This window comes from Brassica napus, chromosome C2, assembly GCF_020379485.1.
Source record: "Brassica napus cultivar Da-Ae chromosome C2, Da-Ae, whole genome shotgun sequence".
In the NCBI taxonomy this organism is placed as follows: domain Eukaryota; kingdom Viridiplantae; phylum Streptophyta; class Magnoliopsida; order Brassicales; family Brassicaceae; genus Brassica; species Brassica napus.
Window position 1 is genome coordinate 29,561,081 of NC_063445.1, and position 20,568 is coordinate 29,581,648.

A 20,568-nucleotide genomic window follows, 5' to 3' on the forward strand; every position below is an offset into this window, starting at 1 on the left:
ATTGTCTGGGAGAAATTGACTAAATATTCTGTACTCTTTTTTTTGGTAGTGATATATTATTGTTAAATTATAACGGCGTATACTAATACTAGTTCTTCTGACCGCCCAACGGCAAAGGCATAAGAGTTTTGTTTTTTTATATATATAGATACCAACTTAACAAGAAAGTAACGCCAACAAAAAACCTATCCCACCCAATAGAAATATAGGCAGGTAGATTCCTCGCAATGGTTCGCCCTCCACATTTTCCCCCGTCTATAAAAATGCAACGAACCTTCAAAATAACAGAAAAATTGAAACAAAACTCTTCTTGCTCTTCAAGTCTTGGGACTTCTCCACAGCTCTAAACTAAAAAATGTCTCACGGTATTGACAAGGCGGTTGAGGCGCTGCTTCGTGGCCAAGAAAGCGCTTACCGCTTGAAGACCGTGCTCGAGCACGCAAGCTCAGTTCCAACCGAGCCTCTCTTCGATACCGTTCTTGATTCCTTCTCCTTTGCTCTCTCTCTTTTTGCATCTTCTAACCCTCAACCACACCGTGAGTCTTCTCAGAACAAGGCAACCCCCGTGGTGGCTCAAAAATCGCCCAAGAAGTAATTGACTAAACAAAAATCAATACGTGTTTTCGATTAAGGGATGTTTGATTTGATCGGTTCGTATATTCCATGTTGCAGAAATAGCCACGGAGAAGAATGTTTAGAGCAATACATCCAAGATTCACCAACTCCTTTCTGCAATGACGGTTTTTCTTGGAGGAAGTACGGCCAAAAGAAAATCAAAACCTCTTCCCACCAAAGGTTAGAGAGTATAAGAAAAAGAGTATTTCTCTGTTTTTGCTCTGTTTTATTAACGGAGTTTATCTTTACAGGTGTTACTATCGTTGCGCCTATGCCAAAGACAGAAACTGCAACGCTACAAAGAGGGTGCAACAGATCCAAAACAGTCCTTCTGTGTACAGAACAACTTATGTCGGAATACACATCTGTGAGGTTAATGCTTTTTTGCAGTCTAATGAAGATATTATTAACGGTTCCAAGATGATTCGGTTCGACAAGATCGACCAAGTCATGCCTGACTCGGTTATGCCTCAACTCGTTCCAGTAGAACAACAAGAAGCAATTATCATCGAAGGCACGGACCAAATCATGAACCTAGAATGTGGTAGTAACGAGTTTTTGGTGGATGATGAACAGTTATGGGAGTATCAGTTTCCTCCATGTTCACCTGGAAATTTTATGTTCTTGGACGATCTTTCTGAGTTCGATTACAATCCTTTCCACGTTTGAACAAGCAATTTTTCAAGCTTCTTCTTATGTTCACATAGAGGGTAGACTATGTCATACTATGGTATTTGCTATATTTTGTAATAGTTTATATTTTGGTGTGTTAGATTCATAATTCGTGACATCGTTTTTGTGTCATTAGTTTACGTCATCGTTCATGACGTATATGTGTAAGTTCGATTCAAATATTGAGGACAACTACTGTTTATCTTTTGAATGATATAACGGGTGTTTATATAGCACTTCAAACGCGTCATTTGACTCTATTTTAGTAGAGTATTTTCGTCGAAAATTGGTCTATAAAATAATATAATTAAGAAAAAGAGTTTTCAGGATGATAAATGAAAATACTAAAAATTGATTGTTTATATATTTAAATTGATATAAATATATAAAAGATTTATAAATAAAAATAAGTTATTAGTTTCTAAATCTAACATGTTAATTTTTATTAGTATTTACAAATCTGGAATTTTTCTATCAGATTTAACTATTTATATTAGTATTTACAAATCCTTCAAACCCCATTCAAAATCCATTCTGAAATCAAGTATAACGGTAAAAATATATTGTGAATATATTGTGAAATAACGTTTGATTTGAATTAAGATTTATAAATCATATAACCAATAACACATGATTTAAATTATGATTTATAAATTACAGAACCAATAACACATAACTTTAACATGAAAAAATTATATATTGAATAACAGTAGATTTTTTTGATTTCCAAATCCATTAAAATGCATAAATCAATAACTCCTAAACTATTCTAATTTTAGCTTTATACCATAAAAATGATAAAAAGATCACTCCACAAGATGATTACATTTAAATTTAATCAGAAATGAAAAGCTCCCAAGTCTTTCCGTAGGTGCTTGCTTACTTCTGTCATAAGGTCAAATAAACTAATGGATGATAACTAATATGGACTAGTTGGAATTTTGACAACGAGTAAAGAGTCAACATGCAGACTACCGTACTCATAATACTATGGAGCTGCCTGTTCCTGTGCGAGTCATGACTTTGCGAATGACCTTCTCGCTAGATCTCGAAGACAATTATAAAAGAGACACTTGAATTAGATTATTGAATTCTTCCCAGTTTTGTCAAGTTTCGACAGCTTAGGAAATTAACAAATTAGTTTTATTTGCTTGATCATGGACCCATCACCTAATCTATCTGAGTAAACAAGAAAAAAAAAACATAGCATTATCTTTCTTTTTTCGCCAATACTTTTCCTACCAAGTTTATGTTTTTATACATGATATTATGAATATCAAAATACATCATACATGTATATAGGACATCTCATAGATTTTAAGCATCATCATGTCAATTAACGCATACTTTGCATACTATACAAACACAATATATATAAATATATATATATATATGTATGTATATTTTTCATTGTTTTAATAGTTTCACCTCATTTTGATATATAAATGGCAGTAAATCTTATATACATATGAATACTGAAAAACTTTTAAAGATAAATTAAGGATACTTTTCAAAATAACTTTCCTATTTCACCCAGGTTTCATGGAGACTGGAGAGGACTTTCTTATTATCCAATACAAATGCAGAACTAAACAAAATTTTCAATGGGTTGACGAAACAAAATGTTCAATGGTTCACACACTATGCACACGTATATAACCGTATACAGGTAGAGAGAAGTTCACTACTAGTCTTTACTTGCTCAGCTTTTGTGGATTTTAGTCTCAGCTAGACTAAAAGCATCTCCAATGAGAGTTTTTAAATGGGAGTTTTTAAGAAAAATAATTAAATAACCAGTGGATTCCATCAAAATTTAAAGATTCAATCATTAAAATTCTTAAATAAATATTTTTTCTTAGTGAATCCTTGCACTGTTTACAGGTCCCCACGTGACGATATGCGATTGGTTGGTATATTTTTTTTTATATCTGAAAAAAAAATAATAATTAAAAAATCAAAATACATTTTATTTAAGAATTCCTCTTTTGGGTAAAACTATGGCGGGTGCTTTATACCCAAAGTTCCCCCCAGTTCCTCTGCAGAAGAAACAAGATCTATATTCAACTATTCACAAAAAAAGCTACACTGATCCCATGATTTATGCGCCCAGCATCTATATCCTATGTTAATTACTACCTCTATCTGACCCAACAATTCATATTTTATATTGTCACTGGAACTGTAGTGCCAGTTTCATCTAATTCTTCACCAATGTATAGTCATATCCCCAAAAGTAAAACAAACGGATAATGTATTAAGACAACTACATGTTAAAAGAATTATGTCCAACAGACCAAGAACTGCAGTTCTCTACATTTCACAAACAATCAAAAGAAAATAGTTCATTCATATTCATGCACACAAAATAACCCAACAAAAGAAGACATTAAAGAACGTAACTATTAAGCAATAAGTGATTAACAGTTTCTAAATAAACCTAAACCCAACTTCAAATCAACCTCTAAGCCCATTTTCTCAAGATTGTTAAAGGGATTAATCACGTTTCCATCATAACTAGAAGAAGTTAAGTTCCTAGTGGTATCACTGAACAATTGTTCAACCGATGTACTTTAACACACTTCCTCACGTTCACCCTCTTCTTCTTCTTCCTCCTCCTATCCCCCTCCGTCGTTGACGACTGAGTCTCAGCTATCTCCTCCGGAAAGACCGGATGAACCACGAAATTGGTCTTGGCTTTGGTCCCTCTAAGCCTCATCGCCGCCGCGTCATACGCACGTGCCGCCTCTTCCGCCGTGTCGAACGTTCCTAACCAGTGTCTGCAACGCCCTATCTTGTCTCTTATCTCCGCCGACCACCTCCCCCACGGACGTTTTCTCACACCTCTGAACCCTCCGTTCTTCTGCGGCGTCTTCCTCCACCGCTTCACGCCGTCTCCGGTCTCAGTCGCCGTGAAGTGCTCGGAGACTTTTATGTTGTTATTCCCGAACAGTACGTTTTCACCAACTATTGCCGCGATGGAATCATCCATAACCCGACGCTGACTTACGGGTACGGGTTTTGGGTCAGGAGAGAATAGAGATGAGATATCAAACGTGTCAGGTCCGTTAAAGGGCTCCGTCACCGTGAGATCAGAAAACGGAGTTTTAGCTCCTGAAAGGGGCATGCAGACTAACGGCGTCTCTTTGTGTAGCCCATACATTTCTAAGCTTTGATGAGTTTCGACGCCGAAGCTTTGCGGATATGGAAGTTGGAGACGGTGACCATCAACGGTGTTTTCCATTTTAAGGCGAAAGATAAAAATATAAATATATTGAGTTTTGTATAGAAATTGTGTGTTTGGAAGCATTTTATAGGCACAACAACAACTACTACTACATGATTAGTGGAGTAATTAAGTTCCTCGAATAAAGATTTTACTATTTTCCTATTTTGTTTCTTCTGATGTTTACATATATACACTAATTAATGGTTGGGAGGTAAGTAAAATCATGAAAAATTTATTGTAAAAGTATATTTGTAAAGTGAGATAATCAAAAGATACTGCTGTCAATTTTGATAGATAAGACCGTAAAATCTTTCACATTTATGCTCCTGTCTTTCACAGTTCAATAGTTCCATAGAAGAAGTTTTCTACCTTTTGTTTCTTTAAATTCAATCTTTTTTTTCCCGTGATTAATATCATCAAACAAACTTAAGGGTGGGAAAAATAAACCGAACACAAAAATTTGAATTGAATTCGATCCGATTAAATACCGAATGAGTTTTGTTCTACGATATTTCAGATTGTGGATTTTATCGGAGCCGAATTTGAAACAATATGGATATCCAAAAATTCAAAAAATTCAAAATTGCAAAAACTCATAACAAAACCAAGTACCAGTAGTACTATAACATGACTAATTAATTTAAATACTTAACTTAATATATATTTTTAGTATTTGGTCAAATATTAAACCTTTTATGACAATTGCAGATGAAGTTCAATTACGAATATGTTTGCCTTTGAAGTTGAGAAGATGTTATTTCAGTTCTAAGTTTAAATAATATTTTTATGTGTATGGAGTTGTTAGTCAGTAATTTTAATTTGTTTTTATTTTTTTTTGTCTCTTAAACACCATTTCTACATCATTTCACCAAACTTTTGTTAGTGAAAATTGTTTAAATTTTCCAAGTTTGCGGACTAACATGTGTATTTTTGAATTCCAAACAAGTATTTGGTTAACCGAAAGCCAATGTAGGAAAAAACCCAAAATTAAAACGGTTTCAACTGAATTTACGATGTGTTACTATGTCTGAACCGAATCTGAAGAAACTAGAATTGAATATCCGAAGATTTTATCTTATGGTAAACTGGTCACCATACAACTTAGACTCATGCATATAAACTGAAACTCGAAAATTGAACTGAAAAAACGAATTCAAAACCAAGCTGATGTTCACAAATATCTAAACGGTTTTATATTTTTGGAACCGAAAAACAAAACCAAACTCGAACCAAAAAACAAATATCCAAAGTATGGTTTATATATGTATAAATATTAATTACATTTACTTTTAAAATTATCAAATATTCTAATAATAGTAGTTATAAACATAACTACCAAAGAAAAATTAGATTACCCAGATATTTCAAACTTATATATTTGAAATAATCTGAATTATCTAAAAGAACATAATTACTCTAATAGTTTTATCCATAATATTTAAATCTATCTCTAATATTTAATCCAGAAAATAAAAATATAAATTGAATTTTAAATTCAAATTTTTTATCAGATATTTGACGGATTCCAACACCGTTATCTAAATTAAACCAAAACCAAACCAAAATACATAATAACCAAAGGGTTTCTATATCTCAGACAATAAAAAGAAAACTGAACACCCAAACCTATTACAACTGTTGATTAATAATTAATACTTTTGACAATTTGCATCAAAACTGTAGGGGTGGGACGGATCCAGATATCCAAAAAATAAGGTATCTGGATCCAAAATCGGATTTGTTGATTTAATATTCGGATTTGTGTCTTCCTAATATCCAGATTTCATATATCTTTTTAGATATTATACTACTGCGGATATTTAGATCCGTAAAAAAAATTCTAGACTTTTTAAAATAATACATAAATTAATTATTTATACAAGATTTATAAATATATTTATATATGTATATAATATTATAAAATATAATATTATAAAACTAATTCTATATTTAAATATTAATATATCAAATATAGTTATTAATAAAATCAAATATTTAATATATTTTAAAAATACATATTCGGATCCAATCTGAATTCGAGTTTAATGGATCTGAGATTTTATTATCCGGATACTGAGAGACATTCTAAATATCTTATTTTTGAAGCGGATAATATCCTGATCTCTGATAATAATTCCCGACTCTAATAATAGAGACTATCAACTAAAGGAAAAGTTGGCCTTGTAAATGTTTTATAAGGCCAGTAAATCAGAAGGAAACCATCAACGGCAAAGCAATACGATTTGTAGATTTGACTTGTTGAAAATGACACCCGTTTCATTACGTAAGGCTGGTCTCTTAAGTCTTAATCACTCATGCTGGCGTCAACAGACACGATTGTTTGATTGCATCTCACTTTTTTTAACAATATTATTAGATCATATCAAGAGATATTTTACTCAGTAAACAACATGTTTGGAAAAAAGTTTTTAAGGTTCGAAGCTTAGGACGCAAGAGATATCAAAGGACGAAGGACGAATGACGAACTGGGACGTTGCTTATATAACGACTTTCCCCCTCGACCCTAACGTTTTTGTGGATCCCCTGCCCTTAAGGACCGGCTGGGACGTTGCGATAATGTTGCCCTTACAAGTTTTTTCCCAAAGATGCTTAAGCTACTTAATATGTTTAGATATGATGTCAAATTGAGTTCTAGACAAGTGTTCTTACAAGGTTTTTCCCAATATACATGAATGCAATCTAAATGCTTCTAGACTCAATCTTAAAGATGCAAATGGATCAAGTGAAACTACATGAAGATTTTAAAAAAAAATCAAAATTTTATGGATTTTCTATGCAAATAAGTATTCACAATGCAATGCATGAGACTCATGGAAAGTAAACAAAACAGAAAATAATGTGAGATAGTAGATTCTCCCCCAAACTTTCTTCACGCTGTCCCTTGTGTGAGAGTAAGCTCAAAAAAGAGATCTAAGAGAAATAAATAAACATGAAAACTAAATATTTACAAGGTTGGGGTGACACTTACTTTGAGTTATTGGCTGAATTAGGTGGTAGAGGACCCTTGGCCTCAGATTTATTTCACTTGTAGACATGGGCTGAAGCGGAGAAGTGAAAGAAGGTGTCTAGATTCAACCTGAAAACCCTCAACCATACTAATTAAATAACCTAAAAAGGAAAGATAAAGAAATATTTACAATGGATAACATGAGATTTCCTCCCAAGTGAGCTTGTTTTAAGTCTCTAGCTTGACTTTGTGTGCTTCCTAATCATAAGTATCAAAAGGTTGAGCCAATGCACCTTTGGTCCCTCTCCTACAAAAACAAGGAACCAAGTATGCAAAGGAGCACACTACTGTCCATAGAAAATAGACAAATTTTTCCTCGAAGAGCTTCACTAAAGATGTGACATGAATTATGAAATGCTCATTGAGGTTCAGATGATCATAAGAATCAAAAGCATTTGGTGGAGACACAAATTCAACTACATGCTCAAACGAAGTTTTAACAAAGTAGTCAACTCTATCTCCATTAATCAAATAAAACATAATGTTCTTATTCTCATGAAAGTTTTTGACAATGGGGTTTTCTATCTCAAACAAGAGCCTATCAACATTAAGTTCATCCCCTAAATCAGCTAGTTCAAGAAGAGGTCTAGGTTCATCAAGCATCAAAAACTCAGATTCAAGATCAATTTAAGCACAAAGATAGTTCTTGTCAAAACAAACTTCAGTATGATCTCTAACAAGCTTTTCCACTCTCAAGTCATCTAGTTTTCTAATTTCAAATATTAGATCAAGACATTCATTGATGAGCACATGAGAATTCAAATCAGAGGCAATCTCTTCAACACATGGCAAGCAAATATCCTCAAAATGAAGTTCTAAAGTCGAATTGCATATACCTTCCAGCTGGGTTGGTGGAACCTAATAAAATACCTCTTTGAGCTATTGAGCCATTCTTATCTCAATACCGGTGAGCTCTCTTCCTTCTAGTGTTGCCCGATGTGACATAAGATTTAACCTGAGCATCACTGCCATGTCCTCCCTTGTCAACATTGGATTCTCTTTGCAAAGCTCATCCACCTTTACACTATGTTCTGGTGTGAGTATACTTTCATCAAATGGCTCCTCCATATATGGCTCATCATCATCATTAATTTGATCTTCAAGTGTATCTTCCTATTCTTGTGGCCAAGCAAAGTGGCTTGCTGCCATCACTGAAAATAGCAAAAGTTAGAATAAAAGGTTGGTAGCTATACAAAAGCAAAACAAAGCATGAGAAAATAAAGCTTAATCTCAAGAAAGTTTGAAACCTTAATGACAAATCTACTTAGTTCCCCGGAAACGACGCCAAATTGATTAAGCGTTTAAGCACACACCAATTAACCTACTGTGCCAATAATACCACAATCGAATGGTGTGTCATTGTAGCATCTTAGGATCCAATCCACAAGGAACTAATGATCTATAACACCAAGAATACGCAAGCTTCCTTAATCTAAGCAAAAAAGAAGATGGATGATTTGTAACAAGCTAATATCCTAGAAATATAAACAAGGTGATCTCAAATCCAATCAAGAAATAAGTGCAAGAATTAAATCAAATGCTAAGGATAGATTCATGGGCAATGATAATTGATATAAGGTGAACAAGGTTCAATCTAGGATGTTCAAACAAAACAATCAACAAGTCTATAGGTCTAGATCTCATTCAATATAGATTAATCCACTGTCGTGGTAATAATCCATATGCTAGTCATGCATCAAACATCAACTCCCGTTGGCTAACACATTCAAGCATGCATAAATCACAAGTCTACTAACCACTTAAACATCTCGGACATCAACTGCCGTTGGCCAAATATGTAAAAGACAATGCTAAGTTCATTCAAGCATTTTAACAAACACCTTCCGGGCGTAAAATAGCTTAAGGTCTAGATAAAAATGATCAAGTCTAATCTAGCATTAAGAACACTTAGCAAGCATAGAACATTGTTAATCAAGCAATAAACATCCTAAATATCCACTTAATCACCCTAATCTATCTAACCCATGAATCACAAGGTCACTACTCACTAATCTCCATGAGAAACTTTAAACTCATGTAAGGATCAAGGCTGATCATGTTAATGAGCAAGAGAAACACAAATATAAGATGAAGTACTTCCTTAGATTATCAAAAGATTCAAGCTTTTACACGTTTAGACAAAGTCTTGAGAGAAAATGAGATAAAAATAAAGTTTCTAGGTCTAAATATATTTATAGGAAGGCAAAACTCGAACCGGTTTAATCCCACAAACCAGGATTAAACCGGACTAAACCGGAATTAAATCAAAAATCTCGGCTTGTCTCCTCTAGCTCGACTGAACCGCGGGCTGCTCACCTCCGCGACGTCTGGCCGCGGCGAATCTCCAAGCTCCCGACCTCATTTCCGCGGCCTTGTCCAAGCCGCGTCGTGAACCCGCGGTGTTCTCTGTTTATTTTCCGAGTCTCTGCCGTGAAAACGCGGCCTCTCTTACTCCGCTATGGCCACCCGCGGTCTTCCTCTTTGTCGCAATCCACCACAATCAATCTCCAAGCCACCGTGAACCACCTTCCAAGTCTCCATCCGTGTTCTGGTCCTCCGCCGTGCTCGGTCTTCACCGTGGCCTCAAGCTTCGCCGTCGTACCTTCCAATCCGGTCATGGTCTTCTTCCCCAAAACCTCCATTGGCGTGAGTCTTCAGTCTCGTCTTTGTTTTCCTTGTCGAGCTCTCCTCCGTGACGGTCTGAAACCACACGTCATTGTCAGCCCAGCCTTAGCCGTCGTCGGGTCGAAGTTCGCCGTGTCGTCAAGCTCCGGATCGGCTTGGAGTAGAAAGCTCGTGAGCTCCAATGGTGAGTTCTTGCTTATTTGCAAAACAGGTCTTCGAAGTCTTGATTATTCACGCATTCACCCCAAACTTCTCAAGTGTGCACTTTAGATCCTAATGCACATAAATGGACAAATATATGCAATGTAGACACCTAAATGCAATTCAAAACACTAATATGAATAATAAATATATGTTAAAAAACTATTAACATCATGAGATATCAACATGATATCATAGCTACTCAATGTTTATCCCTGCGATTTTCCATGCTTGATCGTGAAGGAAAGTGTGAGAATATATGCTCTTACATCGAAAGAGTTATGACCAATCCAATTATCACCATTAATTTTACGTTGAAAACTCATCTAGCTTACATAGTATCATAGCCAGTCCACACACTATATGATCTAATGTTGGTCCATCGGTCTTTACCTGAACATTCCAAAATTGGCATTCAAAGAACCATCATCTAAAAAAAAACGTATTAAAAACAAAATCTTTCATATCGGATGTTGAAAGAGATCCTAAATAAAATATACAATAGATGGATCAATTCACTTATTACTAATTGTTTTTACGTTGGAACTCCGTCTAATTTAACACAAGCCACTGTATAGATCTTAAAAATCTGTTTGACAATGCAGATTTCACACACAGACAAAAAAGACAGTGTTTTAGTAGACATTCACAAATGTTACCAAAATTTTCAAAAAAATACAACTATCTAAACATCCGCTACCCTCTAATGTTCTATCATGTTTTCATTTTTATATCCCAGCTGTAATATCGAACAAATTACAGCAAGACTATGTTCTAGCATCTTCATATTAGAAAATGAGTATCTTTGGGTGTGTAGAAGTGAACAGTTCAGAACTGAGATGGTGAATGTTATTACCGACATAAGATCTTTAACATGTCAGGTGAAGTCAGGCCAGTTGAACAAAGGATCAAACCAGTTACGTGCGCTGTGACGTTGTAATAAAAATGCGTACGATAGAATAAAATCTATAAAAAAACTTAAAAATCTTCAGAATAACTGGATATTATTTACCTTTAATTACGAAGCTATATTTAGATAACCCATCAGCTATTAAGCAATCGTGTAGTGAATGAAGATCTAAAGAGAAAATGTTTATGATGATAATTATTATTTCATTTTTTTCCTCAAAAGGAATTATATTGATTTAAGCAATTTGAAACTATGAGATTAGAGTGCATATAATACCAAAATACAACCATTAGGGGTCAAACACATACCACATCTTTGCTCTATACAAACAGCCAAAAATCAACCAATAAAACCCCAGTAATCATCCATAAAGAGACATACATAGATGACTAGCTTTTCTCAAGAGATACATAAACTCCTAAATCTGAACTAAACTGAGATTAGATATATGTACAATTGACCATCTGACCACAATTAAATCGATTACCCATAAGTCATTTTACTAAAGACTAATAGGAAGAGCCAATTAGTTCATGCATGAAGCCTACAGCTTACGTACACCTGCATTAGTAATTTTCTGACCACCAAGAGCGAATATTTCACACTTCACAAGAGTAATATGTATATGCATGTATATGTGATATAAAGCGAATGATGTGATCTCAATACATTCACGACAAGCTAACCTAAAAGATAGAGACGTTTTTTCTTTGACTAATTAAAAGATACCATTAACACCTCTTATTGAAACCTGAGGACAACCTTCAACCGCAAGCAATTCCAGCTTGTGAGTCTTAGCAAGTGGTCTTACCCCGTCGTCTGTAACTCCCAAACACTTTGATAGTTTCTTTTTTTATAACACTTTGATAGTTTCTTTTTTTTATAACACTTTGATAGTTTCAACACAGTGAGGGAAGGAAACTGGCTCACTAGAACCAACCCCTCGTCCCTTATTTCCTGACACTGGACAAGCTCCAAGATCTCTAGATTCTGAGCTGAACACAGAGCCTCTATGCCCCGTTGCTGAAAGAACACACGTGGTCAAGAAAATGTACATTTAGTAGGGCTTATTGGATTAGGGATTTCATAAAAAAATAGGATTTTGTCAAATCCTCCCTTATTGAATATGGTATTTATAAAAACCTTTACAAATCTATGGTTATTGGATATAGCATTTATAGAAATCCTATCAAATCTCCTCTTATTGGAAAATATGATTTCATCAATAGGATTCATAAAAAGTTCTTTTGGGTTATTAGAAAACGTCATTTACCCCTTAAATTCAATAAGAAAGAATACCATCTACATAGATGGTATTTAAAAAAGAAAATCAACGAGAAGAGATGGTTTGGATTATTCGAAAACCTCTATTCTTCTTCGTTCTATCCTTGCGTGGAAGACGAAGCTTGAGTTTTTTGTTTGGTCTGAGCATGGCTACAATAACAATACAAAAGGATTGAAATTGACCGTAACAGAGAACAAAACCTCTCGACATACCATTTGTTCCTATACTTCCAGTGGAAAGCTCTTCAAGATAAAAAAGTTTCATCTCCTCTGTCTTGAGTCTTCATCTTTGCAAAACTGAAATAAACAGTCAACTTTGTTTATGATATAGGAAAGATCTCTCTGCTCTTCTTTGGTATGTGCAACACTGGGAACAATATAACAAAGCTTTCACCGATCTGAAACCCTGGAGTCTTTGGTTAAAGACCCGACCTTTCATCACATTCAATGTCTACGGATCTGGAGGTTAACATCATTCGTTGTCAGCATGGTCTTTCTTTTACATTGGCTTATCCTTAACTGCTTCTTTCTCCAGATTCTTCTTGTTAACTTCGGCTTGCTTTTCATTTCTTCTCGAGATTCGATGAACGTTTTCATGAAAAGATCACTGCAGATAGGAACAGTGATCAGAATAGGAATGATTAGTTGCATTTATCACATAATGGCTTTAACCAATCTAGAAGAAGAGACTTTGTGCATGTACCTTGTTCGAAAGGACACAATGGAATCTGCATTTCGTCCCTGTAAATTAGAAATCAGTATTTGGACTGGATTATATACTTCGAAGACCTCAAAGGGTATAAGTAATTAGCTATATATAACTCACCGATTCTTTATATAATGAAGTAAGCAACCTCGCTTCTGCTTCAGCAATATTGTTAGATATCACCGATTCTTTATATAAGGAAGTAACTAATTAGTCCTCATCTCCTCTTATCGCCAACTGCGAATACATAGGAGTTATCCTCGATCTTTGCTTGCATTCCCAGCGTTCGAACTACTAAAGCTGCTTATGGCTAACTTAACTTGCTCCTTAAATGGCTTAGTTTCAGGACTAGACTTCAGCTGAAGATCCAGAACATATGGCGTGTTTTTCAGTCTCACCAAAAAGAGACGATGGAGATGCAAGAGCCAAAGAATGAAAACATAGAGGTTAGGATCATGCTATTCGTATTATATACAATTTTTTGTTTTGGGACAGACTTGCGTCCAAGTTTGACCCATGCGTCCAACATAATATGTTCAACCTTTTTGTACTCTCCGAACTATTGAAACAACGTTTTTAAATTTTCATCATATAATGGAGACTTTCAATTCTGCAAACATAATAGAGACTTGTTCACTCTTCTTTCGGTGTACAAAGGTGGGCATCGAGAAAGAAGAAATAAATTGGTGTTGGAAAATAGTTTGAATGGTTAATTTTATTATTGAAATATTAAAAACAGATCTTACCAAATTCTACCAAATTATCCTACTAAATCCCCAACAGAATCCTTGAATTCAATTAAAACCTCTATGAATTCCACCAAAACTTAAATCTTCAAAACCTTCTCAAACCCCTATTCCAATAAGGTCCCCTTAGACATACATAGGTCTGGACAATTTATCTGGAATCGAAAAACCGAATTGTACCAACCAATATAACCGAAACCAATCTGAATTTCATAAATATCTAGACATGTCATATTTTTTGGAATTAACCAAATATTCTTTTACCAAAATATTTAAAATTATTTGAATTTTATCCGACATTTTTATCTGAACAAGCTGAATTACTCTATATTTAATTTGAAAAACCCAAATTATTTGATGTTTATACCCATATTATCTGAAGTTATCAGAAAAAACTGGAATTGAACTGAAACCAAATTAGACCCAAATTTTTGGATATTAACTGTTTATCAACTTTGCTATCAAACCATACCGAAAATCAAAATAATTGAACCAAAGCTGTACTGAATTTTGTAAATAACCAAACGGTTTCTAAATCTCTAGAACTGAAAAACAGAAAACCAAATCCCGAACCGCAACCTATTTAATACTTTTAGTTTAGTAATATGATTTTTTGGCAGCTTAATTAGTTATGATTCTGTTTTAATTTTGGCCATAGCATAAGTTTACTTAGGTTAAACATTAGTGTCTAGAAAAAATTATTTGGACATTCCATTTGATATCCTACCTACAGTAATCTGATATAAGGGACTTCAGTGACTTCAATCGAACACTAAAATTTTTTAATTGTATTTTCGGGCAGTTTAATTGGTTATGATTCTGTTTAAGTTTGGTCATAGCATAAGTTTAATTAGGTTAAACATCAGTGTCTAGAAAAGAGTATTTGGACATTCCATTTGATACCATACCTACAGTTACCACAAATCTGATGGAAGGGACTTCAGTGTCTCCAATCTAACACTAAATTTTTTTTTGTAGTTTTTGTATAGTGCTGGGAAACAGGTCAAATCCGCCATGTTTGACCCTCACACCACATGTTAAGATTATTTTTTATTCAAAAATCCAATCTATATAATCCACAAAGAAAATAGTCGACTTTCCACCTGTCTCGCTGAAATTTACAAGTAACCTACATGATCCGCAAGTAATTTTAGTTTTAAATATAATTATTATTATTAATATTCAAAAGTAATATAAATTATATATTTATATGTTAAAATAATATAAAATTGTATTTTTATTTTTTAAGATTTTTTGTTTTGAAAAAACAAATCTGTATTTACAATTTTTTTTACAAAAAATTGCGGATTGGCTGATATCCATAACTCAAATTAGACCGCCCCGCAAAAAATAAATTTAACCGGCATTTACAATTCAATTTTTTTTATCAGTCAATCTGCATCCTCCCTACGACGGGCCAAACGAGGCGAGACTGGCGGATATTGACTCAAATTCCCAACTCTTATCTTTGTATTAAAATAGGTCATGAGCATTTCACAGTTCACAACAAGAGTATATATGTATGATATTTTTCAAGCGAATGATGTATGTAATCTCAATACATCCATGACAAGTCTTGCCTAAAAGATACAGACGTTGCAGCACCATTAACACCTTTTCTTGAAACCTGAGGACAATCTTCAACCACAAGCAACTCCAGCTTGTGAGTCTTAGCAAGGGGTATCAGTCCATCGTCCGTGACTCCCAAACACTTAGATAGTTTCAACACAGTGAGGGAAGGTAACTGGCTCACCAAAACCAACCCCTCGTCGCTCACTTCCTGACAGTGTACAAGCTCCAAGATCTCTAGATTCTGAGCTGAACACAGAGCCTCCATGCCCACGTCGTTGAAAGAGCACACATGGTCAAGAGAAAGCTCTCGAATGGGGCATTTCTTGATCAGAGTGATTATCCCCTGAAGGGTGAAAGATAAGAGGGAAGGAAACTCACCGTCTGAGAACGAAACCTTAAATGATTCGAGCTTTGAGCAGTGTTGAGCTATGGCACTGAGACTTTCATCGGTTAATCTCATGGTCGCGTTGTTTAAGAGAGGCAGAGTGAAATCAGAAGGAACACGTAGCGAGATGCTTCTGAGTTGTTTAGCTTCCTGGACCAATGCTATGATGTCCGAGTCGCTTACACCTATACACATATCCAGATGAAGTTTCTCCAGGCTAATGCATTTTCTCAGCACACAAGCGAGCCCTCTACCTGGAGCTATGACGCAGTTCACAAGGCTGACCTCCAAAAGATTCTCGCAGGGAACCAACTGTTTCCGCTGTCGCTCCACCGCTAACTGATCATAAACCTTCATGTTTCTGTAGTTTGCATCTACCTCAAACTTCAGAACTCGAAGCTTTCTCCAGCTAGTTCCCAGCTTCACTAAATCACCTTCCCCAACCCCTCTGCAGTTCTTGATACAGAGCTCTTCAAGAACCTCAAGCTTTCCGAAATACTCCAACCACTCAACGCTCGCCACGTTTAAGCATCGAATGAGATGCAATATCTTGAGTTTCTTGCACCCTACAGCTACCGACAACACGCCACAACCAGTGATTCTTGGAGCGAAGTTCAACTTCAAGGAAGAAAGCTTTGTACAGGAAGACAAATGACGAATGCCAACGTCGGTGATGAAAGTGCAGTAGCTAAGAGTGAGATCAGAGAGCGAATGGCAGTTGGTGGAGAGGAGAAGAAGGCCTTGATCGTCAAGTTGTTTGCCAAGTTTTGACATCCAACCAGAGTATACGATCTCTACTTTGGAGAGATTTGGAAACCTCTTGCAGAGAGAAAGCAAGGCATCGGGTGCAGGAACTAAACCGCAGCCAATCCGGAGAGACTGTCTTTGCTCGTTGTCTAGAGAGTAGAAACGCTTGCAAGAGACTGAAAGAGAGTTTCTGTCATCGGTTTTGTGAAGGTTCCTGAAGATGTCCCAAACTAAATGGTCTGGCAACTCTTCCATTGTCTCTTTTTGATCTATCTGTGAGAAGAAAAAAAGCATAGAGAAACTTGTGAAGTGAAACATTTCAGCAGATAATTATATTCTTATAACAGTTAGATATTGCACAAATGAAGTTATCATTTGAACAATAATAAGAAGACAGCGCCTCAAGGGAACACAGAGACTAATATACTGACCTCGCCTCGCCCACATAAGAATATACTCAAAAGTTACTGATTAACACAGATGAAACTTTCCAAGAAACAAAAATAAGCGTTGACCTCTATCTAAGCGTGATCTCAAAGGGAAATATCTTATAAGATGGAAGTTGAAAATACTAGCAAAACGCATAAAGAAAATAATCCATAGAATCTAAAAGATAGATAGATCCCCAAGGATACCTGCTAGAGATGAGTCCAGGCCTGAAACTAGACTTGCTATTGAAAACAAACAAAGAAAGGAAAAAATGATCTAACCAGAAACAACGTTGAAGAAGGCAAGTGCGAACCTGAAAGAGACGGTTTATCCACCAACGGAACTCCTTTTTTATATTCCCACTACAGGTCGGTCGGTTGGATAAGGACTACCTCCTACTATTTTAAAGATTATAAAAAAATAGTTTGCCTTTTAGTAAAATATATTTTCAGATGCGTTTTCAAGCTCTGATTTACTTCGTCAATCAAATACAATATTTCATATTTGATTGTTACTATTGTTAACGTTTCTATTATTATTTATAAGGATACAGTAGTTTCAACTTCCAACAATATAGTAGAGGCTGACACAAGAATAATGCCACCGTTCCTCTCAGATCTTTTCATTAGCACACATAACACGAATAGCTAGATCGCTTCAACATCTAAGTCTCTACTACTAGCAGCTTAGGCAGGTCTTCAACCCTTTCTTCTGTTACTCTTGTTTTTACTCGCATTTTTAACTTTCTCAGACCCAGAGGAAGTGGTAGTACTATCGGCTGATATGGGCGACACAGTACCGTCCTTGACCTCCTCCTTTAACTCTGATCCTTCACTCTCACCACCATCCATTTGGGCCATTAGCTTTCCAAGCTGTTAGTCTCAATAAAACACGTTTAGTAACTGTCTTTTAATGACACAGTAGGTTGTATTGTCTATACTATACATGTTTCTTTACCTGTTCCTCCAAGCGCTCAATCTTTTCATCCTTCACCTGAACCGCCGCCTTCTCCCTAAAAGTCCAAGCTTAGTTTCATCTATGACGAATAAACAATTAAAATCCTTAGTTCCTAATGCACACCACATGAAACATACCTTTCTTCCATTTCTGTAATCTTGGTGCTCCATACGTCCTTATTTTTCATCAAGTTTTCGTTCAACTACATATGAACGAGAACAAAAATAAGTCACTCCTCTACTGAAAAAAAAAACAATATGCAAGAAAAACCTATATATGTATACTCACATCTTCAAGAAATTGCTTCTCTTTGAAACATCTGTCACGCCTGGCTTGCAGCTTCTGCAGTCTCTGGCTTATTGCCTTGTTCGCAGCTTCTGAGACTTTCTGTTCCGTTTCCTCTTTGACGTTTTGTAGCAATTTTTCAAAATACTAACGGGAGACAAACAAGGAAACAAACAAAAAAAGAAGTCTTAATATCTTTGCTAGACATTATTAAACACTTCAAATTGTAAGTCAGATAATTAAAAATTAGTAGTAACGGCGACATGAAATGTATGCGTGCTTACTTGTTTTTGGTTCTCTAGTTGTGCCTGGAGGAGTTCGTTGTACTCACTGATGATCTGCGGTTTGGAGATGAAAAAAACGAGTCAGCAATAAATTAACTTGAGAGTTCTAAAGGTGAACACGAGCATTGTGAAAACATGAAACAAAAACAATACCATATCCACTTTGCTGTTCAAGAGAGCATCAGTCATTCCACTGTCAGAATATTCACAGCTTCCACAACCATCCTTGCTCAAACTACCGTGAGAATTCAATTCTACTAGCTTGCCATCAGTTTTGGATTGAATAAGCCGGTGAACATAATTGTCACCAGCATAATCCCAAACACGCTGTGTTTCAAGCTCAAGTGAATAGCAATGATCCGTCTCCTCCCAGTGCGTTCTGGCATGTGCTCCCTTGTACCTACAATAAGTATTTAACAACGAGAAATGGTTCTCAAGAACAAGAATATAATTAATTGACACTGGGCTCCATGCTAATTGCAGAAAATGCAATCCATACCTTCCGCAGCCAACAACCCCACAGATAACACACATCCAGAGATTCTCCGTTGTTTGGCAAACACAACATACTGAATTTTCAGGCTGCTGCTGGCAATATCGACAAACCTGAAAACAAAAAACAACACCACAGGATACATAAGGAAAATTGACAGAGGATCCGAAAATTGGCATGAAAATGAAAAAAAGAACCGTACTGGGCAAGAAGAATCTGGCCAATTAGAAATACATGAACAATGGAAGGAATGATTGCACATAGTTGTTAGAATACCACCAGTGTCTTGGTCCAATCTCTCTGAAACATGAACATAGATCACAAAAGGTTCAGAATATAACGAAACCAAACGTATTCAACATATGACACTGACTACACTGTCAATATTTATACCATCACCGAAGTTTGCACTTCGTAGGGCTAGATTAAGCCATATCAAACTTAATAACTCCGGTTAAAACCTTACCAAGACAAACTGGGCAAGTAGGTTGCTCAACTGGGCCAGCAGAAGAAGGCTGAGTATGGTCAATAGATCCACTATAACCGGTAAACTGAACATCTAGAGTAAAAAGCAGGCGACACACCTCTTCCTGCAAAAAAATTGGCAACAGCAAATCAATCACAAAGACGAGATGTAATTATAGATCAGCCTTAGGGCGTCTCAAAACAAAACCATACCTCAAGAGAATTGAATCGTTTCCCTCTAAAATGCTGGTAGTATGTATCGGCAGACTCTTGACTATCAAACCTTATCAAAATGTTGTATCTATTTTCAATCCCATCATTCCTGTAAACAAACTAACTTTTTTTATCTCCTCATCCAAAGCAAACATTTCAGAACCAAATACAGTACTTGGTGATAAGATTGAAAATCACAATCTAGCAAAAGAAGAGATTGATCTTCTTACCTCACAGTTCGCATTTCAAGTATGTGCTGGATGAAGGAGCCGCAGAACTGGCAAAAATCTGCGTACGTCATATGGTTCGGCACACCAAGAACGCAAACAAGAGGGTTCCTCCCAATCTAAACGACAATAACATCATTCCAGATTCAAATCGGAGATAAATCGATGCAATCATACGAAAGAATGAAGAAATCTTACAGGGAGAATCGAAGAGGAAGAAGAAGACGACGGCGAAACGGCATCGTCGGGAAATAGATGCATGACGCCGCGAGTCTCTCCGATCCTAGGGTTTCCAGAGGAAAAATGAACTGTCTGAGTCATATCGGAGAGCGACGATTCGCCGGAAACACTTGCCAGCGGTGGAACGACCGAATCCTCCCCGGCGATTAAGGTTGAAGTTGAGGGCATCATCACGCTACAACACTTGCCGCCTAAGAAAAGAGACGAGTTTCGTTTATTTACTACGGCGATCTCTCGCTCGCAAGCCTTAGTATATTT

The 20,568-nt window shown here is 35.9% G+C and overlaps 4 protein-coding genes across 7 annotated transcripts; 1 reads left to right on the top strand and 3 right to left on the bottom strand.

Annotated features, from left to right (window-relative positions):
- The first annotated feature begins 225 nt into the window (after positions 1-225).
- On the top strand, positions 226-1,520 carry LOC111204422 (probable WRKY transcription factor 64). The gene is made up of 3 exons (XM_048747467.1): positions 226-591; positions 673-795; positions 867-1,520. Exons 1-3 carry the CDS (start codon positions 356-358, stop codon positions 1,282-1,284), a joined length of 777 nt encoding a protein of 258 aa, XP_048603424.1. The 5' UTR covers positions 226-355; the 3' UTR covers positions 1,285-1,520.
- Positions 1,521-3,602: 2,082 nt separating this feature from the next.
- LOC106412616 (ethylene-responsive transcription factor ERF084) lies at positions 3,603-15,210 on the bottom strand. Its single transcript, XM_013853537.2, is given in 2 exon segments — positions 3,603-3,856; positions 3,859-15,210. Coding segments are annotated over 2 exon segments (888 nt in total). The 5' UTR covers positions 4,595-15,210; the 3' UTR covers positions 3,603-3,704.
- A 245-nt stretch (positions 15,211-15,455) lies between these two features.
- LOC106398363 (F-box/LRR-repeat protein 14) lies at positions 15,456-17,921 on the bottom strand. 4 transcript variants are annotated; one of them, XM_022699074.2, is made up of 3 exons: positions 17,698-17,921; positions 17,428-17,508; positions 15,456-16,990 (listed from the first exon to the last, which is right to left on the bottom strand). In XM_022699074.2, the coding sequence occupies exons 1-3, from the start codon at positions 17,770-17,772 to the stop codon at positions 15,569-15,571; spliced, it is 1,578 nt and encodes a 525-aa protein (XP_022554795.2). In that variant the 5' UTR covers positions 17,773-17,921; the 3' UTR covers positions 15,456-15,568. The 4 variants fall into 4 exon arrangements, with proteins under 4 accessions (XP_022554795.2, XP_022554798.2, XP_022554796.2 ...); XM_022699077.2 differs by having other exon boundaries at positions 17,460-17,508; positions 17,698-17,886; XM_022699075.2 differs by lacking the exon at positions 17,698-17,921 and having other exon boundaries at positions 17,353-17,480.
- Positions 17,662-20,547, bottom strand: LOC111204424 (BRAP2 RING ZnF UBP domain-containing protein 2). The gene is made up of 12 exons (XM_022699078.2): positions 20,269-20,547; positions 20,074-20,189; positions 19,844-19,952; positions 19,632-19,755; positions 19,368-19,465; positions 19,172-19,278; positions 18,826-19,072; positions 18,673-18,726; positions 18,392-18,535; positions 18,241-18,305; positions 18,104-18,158; positions 17,662-18,018 (listed from the first exon to the last, which is right to left on the bottom strand). Exons 1-12 carry the CDS (start codon positions 20,479-20,481, stop codon positions 17,845-17,847), a joined length of 1,506 nt encoding a protein of 501 aa, XP_022554799.2. The 5' UTR covers positions 20,482-20,547; the 3' UTR covers positions 17,662-17,844.
- Positions 20,548-20,568: the final 21 nt, after the last annotated feature.

Coding starts and splice junctions, on each gene's coding strand:
- LOC111204422 (XM_048747467.1), top strand. CDS start 356: ATGTCTCACGGTATTGACAAGGCGGTTGAGGCGCTGCTTCGTGGCCAA. Junction 592..672: donor GCTCAAAAATCGCCCAAGAA/GTAATTGACTAA, acceptor TCCATGTTGCAG/AAATAGCCACGGAGAAGAAT. Junction 796..866: donor AAAACCTCTTCCCACCAAAG/GTTAGAGAGTAT, acceptor TTATCTTTACAG/GTGTTACTATCGTTGCGCCT.
- LOC106398363 (XM_022699074.2), bottom strand. CDS start 17,772: ATGAAAAGATCTGAGAGGAACGGTGGCATTATTCTTGTGTCAGCCTCT. Junction 17,509..17,697: donor TGTTGGAAGTTGAAACTACT/GTATCCTTATAA, acceptor ACCGACCTGTAG/TGGGAATATAAAAAAGGAGT. Junction 16,991..17,427: donor CTTCTTCAACGTTGTTTCTG/GTTAGATCATTT, acceptor TTCTTCTCACAG/ATAGATCAAAAAGAGACAAT.
- LOC111204424 (XM_022699078.2), bottom strand. CDS start 20,481: ATGATGCCCTCAACTTCAACCTTAATCGCCGGGGAGGATTCGGTCGTT. Junction 19,073..19,171: donor GGGGTTGTTGGCTGCGGAAG/GTATGGATTGCA, acceptor TACTTATTGTAG/GTACAAGGGAGCACATGCCA. Junction 18,159..18,240: donor ATTACAGAAATGGAAGAAAG/GTATGTTTCATG, acceptor TTGGACTTTTAG/GGAGAAGGCGGCGGTTCAGG.